The sequence below is a fragment of the Cyprinodon tularosa genome, unplaced genomic scaffold (genome assembly GCF_016077235.1).
Source record: "Cyprinodon tularosa strain WSP-4 unplaced genomic scaffold, ASM1607723v1 ctg886, whole genome shotgun sequence".
Lineage (NCBI taxonomy): Eukaryota > Metazoa > Chordata > Actinopteri > Cyprinodontiformes > Cyprinodontidae > Cyprinodon > Cyprinodon tularosa.
Window position 1 is genome coordinate 84,275 of NW_024039658.1, and position 17,596 is coordinate 101,870.

A 17,596-nucleotide genomic window follows, 5' to 3' on the forward strand; every position below is an offset into this window, starting at 1 on the left:
TATGGGGCTCATAAAAACTTAATATTTAAATAGGGCTTAGTTTCCTTTAAATAACTTTGTGACAAAGGGCAAAAGATTGTATGTCAATTTATGGAACAAGAGGTACAGAAACATTTAAGGTCAGGAATAAGGCCAAACTAGGTCAGGCAGTAAAGCTTTTTTTTCTAACTAGGAGGGAAATGGAGAGAGCTTCAACGAGCCCAGGAAAGTAATCGTCCATACAATTTATTTACATCAACAGGGAATTAGCGATAGCAGCAGTCTAGTAGTAAGTCATACAGTGGGAAACAATTGTGTCATGTCTGCATGAAACTTGCCAGAGGCAGTGCTGTGCCTGTATATGTCTGATCAGGCCAGAAGTGTTGTCAGTGTTGATGGTTGCCAGGAGTGGCAATGCAGCGATAATGCCCAGGGTGACACATCTCTCCTAACCCCCCCACCCCAACATCAAACCCCAGCCGCACTCTGCCCCTCACATGCTGCTGAATTAGTTAGACTAAGCTTAGTGTGCACTCACGTTCAGTTAACATGGTGCCAGAGGCAGCTTGGACTTTACAAAGTAGTACTCCCTTAGGTATAATAGACATAGTGAAACTTTATAATTATGGACTTAGAGGCAACTGTGTCTGGTTTACCTTGTTTCTACTGAGTTGTACAGTTTTTGCGGCATACATTGAAATGTTCATACAATAGAAGTCTGCATTTGGTAAAGAGATTTTTGCTGCATATTTTACCTTCCATCACATCCAAAAAGTGCTCTGTTGGATTAAGATTTGAAGATGATTTGGGTAAAATTATCACTTTGAGATGACGTGAGCTTTAGGGTATGATCTGTTGTGATCTGGAAAATAGTCATTTTACAGAAAAATAAATAATGAAAGACACTGTACGTGCTTTTTAATAATATTAAAGTTATTACTTTAACAATAAGTCAGACAAAAACATTAATTTTGCTTTGAAAAACTAGTTAAAGAAGAAAAACTCACCATAGGAACATAAGCCCCTAAGAAACTAACAATATACAACTACATCCCCCTCCAAATTATTAGTGTGACATTATTATATTTGTGTCACTTTTTTATGAATTTGATTGTTCCATTTATATTCGAAACATTTTCACACACATTTTTGACATTCCGGTTTTTGTTTAACAAGTTTTCAACTCTCATCATCTCGAACCCTTGCCATCTAATAGGAATAGTCTCCTAAAATATTTGTAACATAATCACATATGAACACAGAGAGGTTCTGTCACTGGTTTGCAAAACTATCACTGCCCCTGCCCATCATTTAAGTGTAAATATACTGTAAAGTACTGTAATTATCCTACAATGAAAACTGCAAAAATATGAATTTCAGACGTAAACGCACTCATCCTTTAATGCATGCCCTACATGCACCCATACAGACGTATAATTATTATTTTAAAAGTTCTAGATGTGATACAAAGCTTTCATTCTCCCATAGAAAAGTGAAGAGCATGACCTATGAGAAATCTGCTGAGGAAAGAACTTAGTCTAGATACTCTATCTTCAAAAGTTTTGACTAAATTACTTTTAATTTAAAAAAAGCATTCCCTGAAATAATCTGCCAAACAGTATTAGGTCTTCAATACATACACAAATGTGTAATGTGTCAAAATCGCAGCATGGATTTAAAGTAGTATTATTTTAACCCCTTCACTAAACTGATATGAGGTTGTAATGAGCATTGCATGTTCCTGCATAACACTGGTTTTATTTCGGCATGTTTCCCCTTTTGATCAGTGTAAACACAGGAAAACCATATCCATAAAGGTATGTAGATGTGAAGGTGATGTGAAGATCTACCATTTGCACCTATTTGGAGGGATGGAGGAACTCTGTATCCACAGTCATCCCTAAACATAGGCTAGTTAAGTTCACTATATGTTAAATAACCCTCCCCCACCACCACACATACACACACACACAAACTGCGACCCTGTGGGAGGTGCACCCTATACTTTGAAAAGCCTCTGTGGTACAAACAGCTGAATCTTTTCTAATCTAACCAACAACAGTTAGTAGCAGGCACGTGCAGAGGGGGGGGCTAAGGGGGCTTGAGCACCTGCCCCTTTTGCTCCATGATCCCAATGTGCCCTTTTGGTCCCTTTTTTTTTTATTTATTTTTTTATTTGACACATGTACTGAAATTATTATTATTATCTTTTTTTTTGGCAAGAAAAACAATACAATAAGCCCTCCGGTCACATTGTTACCTTTGACCTTTTGCCGGTGACGACGCACTTGCCTCTCGCACAGTCAGATAAGGCGGCTAACTGCGGAGCTAAAGGTAGCGAACATTCCACATTACACTGTGGCCGCTGCTCATTTGGCCCTAAGCAAGATCAACCATGATCGGACGGATGGCTATGTCTTCAGTCTGCACCGCCTCTCCAATGTCAACCTGAATAGAGATGTAAGTGAAACCAAATGAGCCCCATGGATGATGCAGTATTGTTTGATCTAAAACACTGTTTACTCTGTGCTTTTAGTCTTTTACATTGAAAATTATGTTTTTTAATTCACAAAAAACTGTTCTGTAATGATTACAGAACAGTTTTTTTGTGAATTAAAAAACATAATTTTTGGTGAAAATACTGGAGTAGGCTTCCTACTTTTCAGACAACGGAAAACTTTGAACGTTGTATAATTTCTCTACTTTAGCAAAGAGTAGCGGTTTAAACGGAGGAAAGTATAGGACGCGGCGCTCCTTTCTCTGAAGAACTACTGAGCAGGAGGAGACAGCCAGGTGAGGAAAAGCTGTTCTTATCTATCGATTCAGTATTTTTATCATATAGACATTAGGCTGTTGTTCTTGTGCTATGAGCTAGCTGCTAGCTAATGACTTTGCTAGCAAAGCAAGATAACTAAAAAGCTTCCCTGTGTCGTTAATGATAGTAGGACATTCTTCAGTATTACTTATGCAATAGGGGCACATCGCCCATCATCTCCATAATGGATATATGTCTGATTTTCTAATTTCCTTTGCTGCATGATGTACATTTCATTTATTCTAGCATTAGGTAAATGTATCTTGAAGGAGAACTCATCCAGAACTACCATGATAGATATATGATAGATATAATGTATGAAGCTGGTGAAAACAAAACTGCGCAGCTTATGCAAGGAGGATCGGTTGTCAGACCTTCTTTTGTTGGCAATCGAGAAGGATGTGCCAATCATTCACAGTGAGGTTATTAACATTTTTAAAGACATGGCTAACAGAAAACTGCTGCTGTGAACAAAAGAGAACAAAAATAGCAAAAATGCTTAAAATTTGGAAATTTGTTTTTAAACTGTTAAATCACCATGACGGAAAATAAGTTTTTGGATCATAATCTTGGATTTAGTTTGGGGGAAAAAGAAAGGCAAGAGACTGAAATAAATAAGACATTGACCTTCACTCAACACAGAAAAGATGAGACAATGAGGAAAAAAAGAAAAGAGAAACTGACAAGAAAAAAACGAAGAGGAAAGATTGAAGAAAATGTATATAGGTACTTACAAAATACACTAAGACACAAACAGAGTAGGCTTTTCTCATGGTGACATGCATTAATAAAATGTTTGTTTTGTTCTTTTTTTTCTGCAGTTCCACGTTAAAGTTTGATGCAGCAGCTCTGCTTTTCTGAATGGACCGTCTCCATATCCACTGTCAGTACAGCAAACCAGGCAGACATTCTTTTTTATAGATTACAGTACACTAAAAAGTTGCATTGTGCCCTTGTATGCATTTTTAACAGTTTAATTCTGTAAAGACAAAATATGTCTGGTGGTCCAGCTCTGATTTACATCTTTGGCTAGATTGCAGGTTTGAATATTGTAATACTTTCCTATAACAAAATAGACCTGCAGAACGAAATTACTAATAAAATATTTTACATATGCATAGTTCTATGTTATATGTAGAGATTTCCCTTAGCTTTGATTGTATGTCTCACAATTTTGTAATTTATCATTGTTCATTAAACTCTGAAAGCTATGTGACTTTGTTAATATTCTGTCCTAAAATGCGATAAGATGTGCCCTTTTTTTTTTGAGCACCTGCCCCTTTAGTGGTCTCTGCACGGCCCTGGTTAGTAGACCTCCTTTTTTTGGAATAGATCGCAGGTCAACGATTTTTTTGTCAAACCATCTCAATTCAGTTTGTTTGTATGGCACCAATTCACAACACCTCATCTGTAGAATAGGGTCAGATTCTTCTATCGAAAATAATCCAGCTGATTGCATTGAGTCTTTCATTTTGCAGGATGCTCTCTTCCTGCATGAGCACATGGCAACAGCAGATTTTCGCTTGTATTTTGTTCATTGACTCAGATTTGCTTTTGGTACAAAGTTAAAACTCAGGTCCCTGCTTAATAAGCTTGATTTTTAAGAAAAGAAAGTGAAAGATTAAGCTAAAATAAGTGTTGCTTGGTTTCAACAGTCTAACAGCTTCATAGTACAAACAGCTTCTGAGCTTGGTGGTCTTGTTCTGGATGCTGCTCAGCTGCCTGCCTGAGAGGGAGAGGCTGAAACACTCTTTAACTGCTTTCACACTGGCTGAAAAACCCATTTAAACACAGGTACAATCTGCTTTTAGTGGCAGTGGTAAAAGCTCACTGAAGCCTGTCTACCCGGGTCAAACGACTCGTGTTAAAATCACCTCAGCTCTCATCAGCATGCTGTGGGAACACCAGACCAGGATCGACACGCTATTTTACATGGTAGCATTGAGCGCAAGGTACTGACGTCAACACACCGCACCAAGTACATCTGTTCTAACAAGCCAAAATAACTGTGCTTACATTCGATACACATTGTGGAACATGTGTAAGAGGGATTTAGACGGATAAAAGACCGACATAATAAAGAATACTGACTATGCTCTGGCTCCCGTACATGTTGCTCTCCAGCAGATTTCCAGGAGGGGGTTAGACTCGGCTTTTCAGTCAAATTGGAAAAGAGCCAAAAACTGATTTCTAGCGGGTCAACCCAGTTTTGAAAAACACAGATTTTCAGTGGGAAAGCAGCTATAGTGAAGGATGGGTGGAGTCCTTTATAATGCGCAGGGCCCTCCCACTGCATCTTGATGTGTAGAGGTGTGAGGTTGAGGGAAACCACAGAGCAGCTCTTATGCCACACAGTGATGGAGGTGCAGAGAATGTTCTTCACCACATAGTGTTAAAGTTTCCTCCAGATTGAGCTCCTGACCCAGTTCTCTGCAGCTTCCTGGGGAAACAGAGACAGTGATGGGCTTCCCTGTTCAGACCGGAGGTGTTGTGGACAGCCAATGATAAGGCATCTGAGGTGGCTCCCATGGACGTTGGAGTCCTTGATGTTGGTCATGGCTATTTTTACGAGTACTTCATGACTAACAGCACATGGCTATTGGTCAGCAGTCATTCAGGCCTGTCCGTGAGGAGCACTTGCAGACAGGGACAATTGCGGCCGAGTTTAAAGGTCTCATGTACAATATTTGAAAATAAAAACTATTAACAATAAGTCGTCCAGATCATGCCTTTACCGTTTAATTAGGAGAATTCCTCTTAGATTAGCAGACAACCTTTACCAAAAATGTCCTTATTCCTCCCTACTCTGGACGAGTCATTTCCACGCTTTCCACGCTCCCGTCCTCCCAAAGGCAGTGCCCCCACACTTCACAACAATGACAACCAGTCAGAGTCCTAATTGGTTGCTACTCAGTGCACGGAATAATATATTAGGCAGACCGGAGCTTAACCGATGGGCTACTACAGACCGCTCATAAATGAAATCAACACTCAACAGGAGCAGCCTGACCAGATAACCCCAATTGGCCATTCATTTTTTATATATAAAAAAAAAAAATGCATAATTTTTCTTAATTTCCGGTCAAACCTCACTCTAATAATCTCAATGCTGAGCACAGAGCATTCTTTCTCCTTACAGAACGATCCAATTTTTCAACGGAAACCCTGGACGGTAAACAACCTTTCGATTAACAAGTACACCCAGTAACCTAGTAGCTAGTTGGCCTAAGCTACTACAGCATACATTAGGAAAAGACTGTTTGCAAAGAGCACAGACAAGTATCAATCTTATAAAAACTGCTGAGGACACAAACGTTAGCTGCACTGATAACATGTTTAAAGGCTAAGCAGTCCAATGCTGTAAAGTCATGTCCAGCTCATAACAGAAACTTGGTATCGATCCACTATTCAATTTAAGGTGTCTGGAGACGCCTGTTTGTGAACACAAAATGTTGTAAAGCACTACTCTTTGAAATGATCAAGGTTGAGCAGGTAGATTTTCATCAAAATAAATCCATCCTCTTTTAGTCATGTCAGTGAGCAGAGAGATAGCGCCTGCTAGAGGATGGGAGTCGATTGGGTGTAAGTGGTTAGTTCTCCAAATGCCCTCAAAAAGGGTGTGCTACGGAAACAGAGCATTTTGTGCACACATAAACTAAGAGGAGGAACAAGGCACTGACAAGAGGGAAAGGTTTTTTTCTTTTTCAACCACATACTTAGGCGTCAGGGCACATATGAATGTTAGAAGATGTTTATAAATGTGAATTTTGCATAAATGGGACCTTTAAGCACGTTGAGACAGATGCCAGTGACAATGAGGTGTTAACGATTAATGCCAACACAGAGTTTCTGGTTTCAGTCGAAGGTTGCTGTCCTGGTGTTAAGATCATCAGCTCACGTGGAAAGCCGAGGAGATGTATTCCTCCAGGTCTAGCTCTCCCTCATATGTCATGAACAGAAAACAGTTCTGAAGCACAGTGGCTACAGGCCTCAGAGTGACTGTTTTCTTAGTTGGCTTAATCAGTTTCATAAGTGGTTCTTATGCTGGCGCCAGCAGGATGGCGATAGTCCAAAATTTTTATACCAACTCTTATTCATGTACATACAGAGTCCTCCTCCCTGTGTTTTTTCCCAACCGGTGATCACGATCCACTCAGAGTAGGGTCACTGTTTAGTAAGGTTTCTGTTTGGCAAAGAACAGAAAACGTTTTCATCTCTGTAGAAACACAGCCTCAGACGTAAGAAATCCTTTGCTATCCATTGTTCGAACATTGGCCAGAAAGAAATTTGGAATACGTGGCCTTCTAGCTTTATTAAGCTATAAAAACATGCCTGCTTGCCCCTCTTCTGTTTTCCAGCACCATATTTTCTCTTGACTTTTGTTCTTTCACATTCTGCTGCACTAGTCCATTGTCCAAAGGAGCCACTGTACTGAATTCAGGCCTCTGTGATATCAAGCTGTCTCTGATGATTGAGCTAAACATCAGCTATGAATTTAGCACTAAACTAGTGCCTAAAGCAAATGCAAAGGAATCAAACCACGGCCTAACTCTGGGAGTCTAAGAAACCACTGGACCACTTTGATGTGAATGCATGGACACACCAATTATGGCATAATTTTCCTGCTCTTAGCTAACAGGAGTTATATATGTTATGGTGTTGTGCTGCTTTAGGTTTGAAGTGCTCTGAACTCAGAAAGTGAAATTTGCATACCTCGGATAAATAAGCTCCTACTACCTTTTTATCATCTCAAACCAGTCGGCCAATTCTCCTCTTATGTCTGACATCAACAAAGAACATTCACCCTCAGAATTGGTGCCAATCGAAAAGGTCTGGTCTGTGTAAATCCCAGTAGATCAGCAGTTTCTATAGTCCTTACACCAGCCTGTCTGGCAAAAACAAAAATTCTGCATTTAAAGTCAGTTTGTTTTCTTCATTGTCAGCTGCTCAGTTTCAAATTCAGCAACTTTCTCAACCCTGTTAAGATGCCTATTTGTATTTCAATTCTCATATGTGACTGATTCAATATTGGTGATTCAAATGTTAAAGGTTTATCTAATGTCCACTGAGTATATATTTGTGAGCAAACATTTTAGTCTGCAACAGTAAAAAAAAAAACATAGCTATTTTTTTCTAACTATAAAGGGGAAAACCATAGCAGTTAGTAAATACTATTTCTCTAAGCATTAAAGGCTTTTTATCAGAGGGAAAGTATGTGGGTGCAAAGGCTTGTTCAGCTCCTCAGGGAAGTATACTTCTATTAGTTATTTAACTTCCTTAAACAGACTACCTGAGCCCAGAAGTAAACTGCATGTACATTTTCCTATGGAGGACTGCTGAATGTTCAAGTTTGGAACGTGTAATATTAATGATTAATAAAATGGGGTCTACACAAAATGATGCTTGAAGTATTTAAGCAGCTGATGCAGTGTTCTTTACCCACTGAGGGCTTAGTGGGCCGTGGTTGTCTTCTGGGAGGCCTCCATATGGAAGTATGGGGGGGCAACAGTGTGATAGTAGGACAACCAATGAGGCTGTCATCATATTCTATACTGCTCCATTTGCTGCACCGTATGAATAGTCTTTTTTGCTGATGAAGTAGCACGAAGCAAAAAGGTCTAGGTTAGAATCTCTGATTCTATCTATCTATCTATCTATCTATCTATCATCTATCTATCTATCTATCTATTATCTATCATCTATCTATCTATCTATATACATGTATACATACATATGTATACATACATTGTAGAGATATAGCTATGGAAAAGTTTAAATCAGACATATGATATAAAACAATGTTATATTCGGTCTGTGCCCACCCCAGAGGAGGTGGAAAATATATCCTTTAATCAAATAACTTTTGAACTGTCATAGGTTGTTCTATAAAAACACACCAAATTGACTGCGTGTTAAGAGAACAAATAACACAATGAATCAAGTTCAAATCATGGTAAAAAATTTTAATTCCCCACTCATATGGAATAAATTCACAAAAACTTCCATTCAAAATTTAATGCATTAACTAAACTCATTGATTTTAGTTAAAAACAAAGATTCTCTTGAAGAGTTTGGAATTGAGTTAAATTAGCTTTTAAATTTTTATACAAACATTTTGTAAAATGATATCTATTTTTTTGCTTAATTTGAAATCAATAACCTTTAAAGTAATTCATTCTTAACCTTCTGCGATAGTCCCTGAAGGAATAGTTAGGGTTAAGACCACCTAGCTTTTATAGCTACGTTTCAGTTATGAAGATAGTGGGGGACCCGTTTAAAAAGGACTTGTTCGTCATATATATATATATATATATATATATATATATCCATCCATCCATTATCTTACACGCTTGTCCCAATTGGGGTCGCGAGTGGTGCTGGTGCCTATCTCCAGCAGTCAATGGGCGAGAGGCGGGGTATATATATATATATATATATATATATATATATATATATATTTATATATATTTATATATATATTAGAAATTGTTTATAATGAGCATATCAAGAAAGAGCTCAATTTTAACGTGTGTTTAAACCCTTAGTGAAATAAAGTTGTTTTTTTTAGCTTCATAAACAACGGCTCAAGATATGATACCATTGGTTAACTGTGAAGATTCTCAGTCATCCAGACTATGGTCAAGCTTGAAAAAGTTCTGTCTATGCAACTGGACGTGAAGTTTCTTGAAGACATTTCAACTCTCATCCAAGAGGCTTCTTCAGTTCTAAATAGTAGTGGGGAGCGCTGAGATTGATATACTGTCGATCTAAGAAAGATTTAGGGGGAACAAAAGGTGGCTTTGATTTCTACTTCTGTATTGGCCATGGAGGTCACAACAGGGGGTTCTGATGGGTCGTTATTTCCTTTGTTAGAGTGGTTTTGGTCATATGCCTCATTGAATTGTGAGTCAGGTGGGGGCTGTTGGGAGTAGAATCTTCTGGGTAATGTTTCTAAAAGTGCCTTGCTGGTGGGTAAAAGGTTATGGCTAAGACCACCTCCTACAGTTGTGTTCGAAATAATAGCAGTGCCTCAACAGCAGCAAGAAAATCACTTGTTTTATTAACATTTCAAACTCTATACCCCAGATAAGTTTCTGGGGGGTAAAATAAAGGTATAGAAAACCAACAAACCCAACAGGACAGCCATGCATACTGTGGATTCTGTGAAATTGAATGATTAACTGAAAAGGGTGTGTTCAAAAAAATAGCAGTGGTGAGTTCAATTAGAGAGGGCATCAATTAGGGAGGGTATTCTGGGAAAAAAGGGTGTTAACAGGTGATCCGTATTTAAGGATCAAGACAACTGGCATGCTGGCTGTGCATTTGTCCTGAAAAAACAAGGAAAATGGGTCGTTCAAGACACTGTTCTGAAGATGAGCGTTTCCTAATAAAAAAATTGATTAAAGAAGGGAAAACATACAAAGAGGTGCAGAAAATCATTGGCTGTTCAGCTAAAATGATCTCAAATGCCCTGAAATGGGAGCAAAAAACTGAAAAACGAGGAAGAAAAAGAAAGACAACCCCTCGAATGGACACAAGAATAGCCAAACTGGCGAAGACTCAGCCAATGATGGGATCCAAGAGGATCAAGCAAGACCTTCAGTTGACAGTGAGTACTGTGACAATCAGAAGACGTCTTACTGAGGTTAACCTTCCAGCAAGAAGCCCCCGCAAAGTCCCACTGCTGAGAAAAAGACATGTGCAGAAGCGTTTACAATTTGCCAAAGAGCACATTGACTGGCCTGAAAAGAAATGGCATAATATCTTGTGGACAGATGAAAGCAAGATTGTTCTTTTTGGGTCTAAGGGTCACGGGCAGTATGTCAGACGCCCTGCAAACACAGAATTCAAGCCACAGTACTCACTGAAGACCATTAAGCATGGTGGTGCAAGCATCATGATATGGGGATGTTTTTCATACTATGGTGTTGGTCCGATTCACCGCATACAAGGGATCATGGATCAGTTCCAGTACATCAGGATCCTGGAAGAGGTCATGCTGCCATATGCTGAGGAGGAAATGCCTTTGAGGTGGACCTTTCAACAGGATAATGACCCCAAACACACCAGCAAGCGAGCAAAAGCATGGTTCCAGATGAACAAGATTCAACTGATGGAGTGGCCAGCACAATCCCCGGACCTTAATCCCATTGAAAACTTGTGGGCTGACATAAAAAGTGCAGTGCATGAGGCAAAACCAAGAAACGCTGAGGAATTGTGGAATACAGTGCAATTATCCTGGGCTGCAATACCTGTGGAACGATGCCAGAAGTTGGTTGACTCCATGCACCACAGATGTGAAGCAGTCATCAGAAACCGTGGTTTTGCAACAAAATATTAGTTTAGGATACTCAGCTAGGTTCACTTATCAAGAATTTCTTTGTTTGTACAGTACATTTTTGAGTTTCCAAGGAAAGATGGCAACACTGCTATTCTTTTGAACATGCCATTTCTTACTTTATTTGAAATATTATTATTATTATTTAAGTTTTTATGACTTTGCGCAATTGTTTTGCTTTGGAATAGAATGTACTGTGTCCCCAATGTATCTGTGTTCATTAAAGTACAATTTCTTTGAAGAATTTTGACATTTACTCATTTTTCTAAAAGCACTGCTATTATTTCGAACACAACTGTAAGTTGAGAGGTTTTTTCCAGGTTAACAAAGATGTCTTATGTGTTCACCATTAGCTTCTTCTTAACTTGCTTTAGACTAAAGTAAACACATGAAAAGATAAAAAATTATCAAAAACACAAATTGATTAGCTTGAGACACTTTTCCTAACTTTGCCTGAACTCTAAGCTATGTTGATCTCCGTTTTGAAAAGTCAAAGCAAGCTCAGAAAGCTTAGCAGAGGTTGTATTGGATGGATTCGTCTGTGTTTTCACAGCTTAGCTGCAAGGCCTTTATTCCTCGTTTGCTCTATGGTTCCAGTCTTTTGTATCTCGAAGTTTCCTGTAAACTCAGTGAGAAATGTTGCAGAAAGTCTCTTTTGCAGAATCTGGTCCCAAGTTACCAACCAGTCTACTTAATTTTCGAACGGTCTACAGATTATAGTTCTTGGCTTGCGTGGCCTTCCATACCATTCATGGGGTCTTTCTTCTGTGGCTGGCTGAGGAGCCATGGCAAAGGAGATTGAGAGTCTGTGAGGTCATGTCTTTATCCCCAAGCATTATGGGGGACCAATGGAACTTGCTAGGTTCTTGGGAGAAGGGAGCTTGACAGCAGAGGAACATAAACATTACTTCTCACCCTTGTTCAAAGTTAAGCCCGGCGTACACTGTGCGTAGTGTACAGGGGGTAACTAGGGGCGATCAGCCTCTTACGACCAACTCCCGATCAGTAATCGTGAGGTCGGGACAAAATCAAACATGTTTGATTTTCGTAGGCAAATCGCTCAGGGCGCATGCGCAAACAAGGATTCTTCTTTTTTATTCGTCCTCTCAGATGTAAACACAGCAGCGTGGGGGGGATGCATAAGTGATATGTAGTTCTGTCTGTAAAATTCACAGACCGTTGTAGCCAGGTTTGCTCAGCCATGTCTTTGTCAAAATACGTTGTTTTCTTTTCAGGGCTTTCAGCACAAAATTGCACAAATTGCCAAGCTAGTGCAGTTCACTATAGTGAGCCTAATATCCCCCTTCTATTTGTTCAGCTTCAGGATAGAGAGATCTCCATCTCACTGCGGAGCTGAGTCTGACATGGTTTTAAGTCATACAGTGTGAGCAGGTAGATCGCATTAGAGCGTCGGGCCGAACATAAATCGTGTGCTGAACTTAGGCTATTTTGTTAAGGAGTAAAGATGCCTTGAAACAGAGGGACTGATGTGTCCCCCAGCTTTTTAATAATGTTCGCAAAACTTCTATAATTTTCTATTTCCCTTTAAAGATCAGACTTTTTGTTGAACTGTGGGAGAATGTACAAACTTAGGGGTATTGATAAATTTGTAACGTGCTGTAGAAAAGATGCCGTAAAAACAGTACGTTGATTAGACCTCAGATAAAATACAGATTTGTTTTAAATTGAATTATTTAAATTCTTCTGTGGGGCAAATTAAACCTCAAGCCTTCTTTATTTTACATTCATGCTTTTAAACTATTATTTCCTTTCTACATTTCAGTGTCCTGACTCAGCCTGCAAGCAAGATCTGCTGGCCTATTTGCAGAGAATTGCCCTGTACTGTCATCAGCTTAACATCTGTAGCAAAGTGAAGGCAGAGGTGCAGAATCTGGGTGGAGAGCTTATTGTTTCTGGGGTAAGTATATAATTAAAAAAATATATATATCTTATTGATTTGCAGGTTTCAAGTCAGGTGTTTATTACTTAACCCTTATATCTGATCAAGATTAAGGTTCCTTTTTATGCACTATAATGTACTATTTAAGCCTCTTTGTTTGAGGTTTCGACTGGACAAAGCTAATAATTTAAAGGGTAATGCAGAATAACGCAAAGCAAACATTACACTGTGAAATACACCTCACTCTTTTTCTATTTTTGCAATAAAAAGTCTTATCTACAAAGTTTCCAGCATTTTATATATTTCTTACTAGTGGTTTATTCAATGTTAAAGTAATAATGTTTAGATAAGTCCCTTGTAAAATTATCTAAGTTGATTCAAGTAAAAGTATCATTTGATTAATTTGGTCATGGTTATGCACTACCTCTCTGATGAACAACTAAACCAATATCAGTAAGGCTACTTTCACACTGCAGCCTGAAGTGACCCAAATTGTATTTTTTGGCCCATATGCAACCTGTATCTGATCTTTTCAAGACAGTCAGAACAACAATGTGACCCAGGACAATTGGGTATCTGGTCCTAAATCTGATACGTTTCTTATTGTTTCAAATACAGCCTATGTCTGAATGGCCCGGTCACATTCATCTGACCTGAAGTACATTAATACTCAACAAAGGTCCCTATTCTGCTTGGAAAATGAATGAAAAATTACAAGATGTGCTCCAGCACTACCATACATGTTTATTTCCATAAACACAGTGCTACTTGTGAAGTCATTGGGTCCTCTACATTGTATGCGGGGCAGTTAAGGAATCCCGTACAAGATGCATATATGTTGTGGAGTGGTGGCCTAGTAGGTAGAGCACTGCGCTTTTCCTCTGAGAAGGTTGCAAGAACCCGGTTCGAACCCCACAGCCCGCACTCTTGGTCTCCAAGCAAGACCCTTAACCCCACACTGTATATATATATATATATATATATATATATATATATATATATATATATATATATATATATATATATATATATATATATATATATATATATCTTAATTGAGCATTAAGCCTGCAGCCTAAAAAGGTTGTTTTTGAGTTTTGGGGTTGCATTAACACTAGGGTAATCACAACAATTAAACAGAGGTAATCTTGGGTTTGGCAATATATGACAGTTTATTTTCTTTCCAGCCGATTAAGGCAGTGATTTTTAAACTTGGTCCTCAAGACCTGTTGTCCTGTATTTTTTTGCCCTAAATAAATGGGTGATTAGACGGCCCCTGCAGCCCGTGGTGGATACTGAAGAGGGGTGAACTTATTTGATGCAGGTGTGCTGGAGCAGAGGCCCATTTAAATCGTGGAGGACAGTGGGTCCAGGTGATCAAGTTTAGAGATTCCCTGCTTTGAAATCTTTAAATATGAAATCTATGGAGAAAAAAAAGTGCCTCTCATGTGAAAATTACCCTATGGTAGTTTTGTACCAACTACATTTTAACTATCAGTTTTGAAACATCTGTAACACTTAGTCAAATAAAGATAATGGTTTCTATGGAACCTGGGTCCCTAATGTGGTCAGACGACGTTAGCTTTGAGTGTTTATTTTATTTTTATTTTGCTTTCAGCTTAAGATCAACTGAATGCTATTAATAAAAACTGCCAGATTAGTTTTATAGAGTTGGTCTAAAAAGCAGTCCTTACTATTTCAGGGGTGGAAAGAAGCAGATGCAACAAAATGCATTTATTTCATGTGTAGGAGCTTTCGGTTTTTGTAATACATGCTTTTTCAATACTAAATATAGATCTTATTTCAATGAGGAACTAATATTTGTTTTTAAAGATTTCAAATCAATGTAGTAAATAGCAGTGTAAGTATTTTATGTCTTCCTGATGCTGATCAATTATTGATCCCTTTGACTATTTTTTCCAACGAGCTTGTAAATTAAGCAGGCTTGTTTACTTACTGAAATGCATAAAATAACAAAAAAACAGATCAATGTTATCAGTATTTTAAAAGGTATTAAATTCCCCTTCTTTTCTGAGTTAGAGGATTGTGATAAGGTTGTAACAAATAACTATATCTGAAATATATAATAAAAATATATACAAAAAACTAAAACTGCATACTGTCCTATTTAAACCCATAACTCCCTATTACAAAAAAAGTTTTAAATTGTTTACTTACTTACTGGTTTTGCTTTTTTTAATCAAAACTTATGAGGAAGGATAATTTGAAACATGTCCTGCACTTTATTTAAAGTTTTAGAGTTTGGAGAGATTAGTTTGAACAATTGAAGTGAATGAAAAAAATGTAAATCTCTCTACTTACTCACTATGACTTACGGCTCACAGATGTAAAATAGTGTCTGTACTTTCAGTCTAAATATGCTATGTTTTAAATTGCGAGGCTGGTCTAGGTCTGTGTGCAAAATAAATTGCCTATCTTCCCCTTTTCAGCCAATTAGCATCAGGTATGCATCTTTCTCATCACACCTGCTCTAGTACAGTAGAAAGCAGTTATCTTCCTTAGCAAAGAGGATACTCTTACGATAATTCACTATAATTGTAGTAACATACTATGTTGTATGGTAAATTATGCTAGGGTGTAACAAAAATAAGGAAAGACAATAGTTATACACTACTCCATTACTGAAAATATCAAATTTCTAATAAATTACATTGTAATTATCTAACACTGCTACAACCCCACAGTTAAGTGATTAAAACAATAATGATGACAGTTTTTTCTTTACATTTAATTTATGAGGTTTGCTTATCAAAGTTCAAGCTGACTTTTATTTGAAAAAATTCCCCTACATGTGTAGTTGATTTTCTATAATTTCTCTCCTTGATTATAGCTTTTCCTCACATTAGATATGCAGGTCCTGCTGAGATTTCAACCTTTTCCTGGTGGCCAGCTGGAATCCACACTCATTAAATTGAAACAGTTGACTCATCTCAGTGTGATGTAGGAGGAGGCCCTCTGGCCGCCGACCCTTAAATGTCAGCCAAACAAAACAGAAGGCGACAGAGGTAAACCTCTGCGCCTGCTCATTAAGAAATTCTAAAATAAGTTGTCTTATAGAGAGAGTCGTATTTTTATCCTGCTGAATTGCAAGAAGCAGCATGCACCCCAAAGTGGCCTTACATGGTTCCTGAATTCTAAGGTTGATGCTTAAGCCAAGAAAGTGATTGTTATATTTTCCCTTATTTCACACAAGTTGACAATTTTTTATTTTTTTCTCTTCACCCTTCCTGCAGTTGGATAGTGCCACCTCTCTGATCCAGGCCGCCAAGAACCTCATGAATGCTGTGGTGCTTACTGTGAAGGCATCCTATGTAGCTTCCACCAAATACCAGAAGGTTTATGGCACAGCTGCAGTCAACTCACCAGTGGTTTCTTGGCGTATGAAAGCTCCAGAGAAGAAGCCCTTGGTTAAACGGGAGAAGCCAGAGGAATGCCAGACACGTGTGCGACGAGGTTCCCAGAAGAAACACATCTCCCCTGTCCAGGCCCTCAGTGAATTTAAGGCTATGGACTCCTTCTAAGAAATAATAAAAGAGAGAAAAAAAAAAGATGATGGAATAAGTTGGTGAAAAAAGTCCCTTTTTACGTTGTGTTAATCTACTTCTGTTTGCTGTGTCTGTGCGCGCTTGATGATGCCGCGGGAGGACTGCAGTATATATTAAACTGCCTTTGCTGTGGCTAAGCTAACACTGTGGTCTTCATGGCTCACAGAACACCAACACAGCCGATAGTATTTATTGATCTTGATGTAGCTAAATGTGAGAGCCAAAACTTCTTGAGAAAAAAATGGGACTTGATATTTATCAAAAGAGGAAAAGTGGCAAATAAAAAAGTGTCAGTCAATATTTTAGCTATATCATTAATGTGCTACAGGCTGGCTGCTTTTGAAAACTAAAACTGAATGGATCCAGAGAATGAGTAGAGGAGTCATTCTGTACTGAAGTAAAAGTGTTGGTAAAACCCCTTTTGATTAATTTTTTTATTTCCAATTCCGATTTCCAATTTGAATGTTAACGTAGTGCTAGGGATATCTAGGGAAGTATAAGGATCCAAGTAGTCTTCTTCCTTATAAAGTTACTATGACAATAATCCACATGGTGTTTTCTTTTTTCTACCAAAGCACATTTATGTTCTACTGTATTCCCGCTTTGAATTCCTTTTATTTATAGATTTAATCTCTAACTATGACGAGCTTGTTTGGAGGTTGTGTAGTGTATCATTTAGACAGAGAGGATTGTTAGTTGTGGTCTCCTCTGAGAATAGAATCCCTGCATACAGTAACTTTATATTCACCCTTCTCTAATAAATCCCTCAACTTCACCTTCAGAGTTTCCTGTGTTGTTCTTTCCACTATGTACAAATTATTCTAGTTGTTTCACACGGTGGTGGGAGTACAGTACCAAGCATCAAAAGAAGTGCAATTTCTCAGTGACCTTCTTTAGAAGATATTTTTAGCTGACTATTTCCTGTATCTCCAGATGGATTCAGGAAAAAGATCATATTAAATGAATACAGTCATGTATGTGAGTGATCAAAGAAGTAG

General features: G+C 38.2%; 1 protein-coding gene across 1 annotated transcript in view; it reads left to right on the forward strand.

Moving 5' to 3' along the window:
• LOC119775643 (catenin alpha-2) overlaps positions 1 to 17,373 on the forward strand; it is an 82,854-nt gene extending 65,481 nt beyond the window's left edge. The window contains exons 8-9 of the mRNA XM_038273695.1: positions 12,916 to 13,050; positions 16,287 to 17,373. Of these exons, the coding sequence (XP_038129623.1) occupies positions 12,916 to 13,050; positions 16,287 to 16,574 (423 nt within the window). The 3' untranslated portion in view covers positions 16,575 to 17,373. The remainder of the gene's footprint in view (positions 1 to 12,915; positions 13,051 to 16,286) is intronic.
• Positions 17,374 to 17,596: the final 223 nt, after the last annotated feature.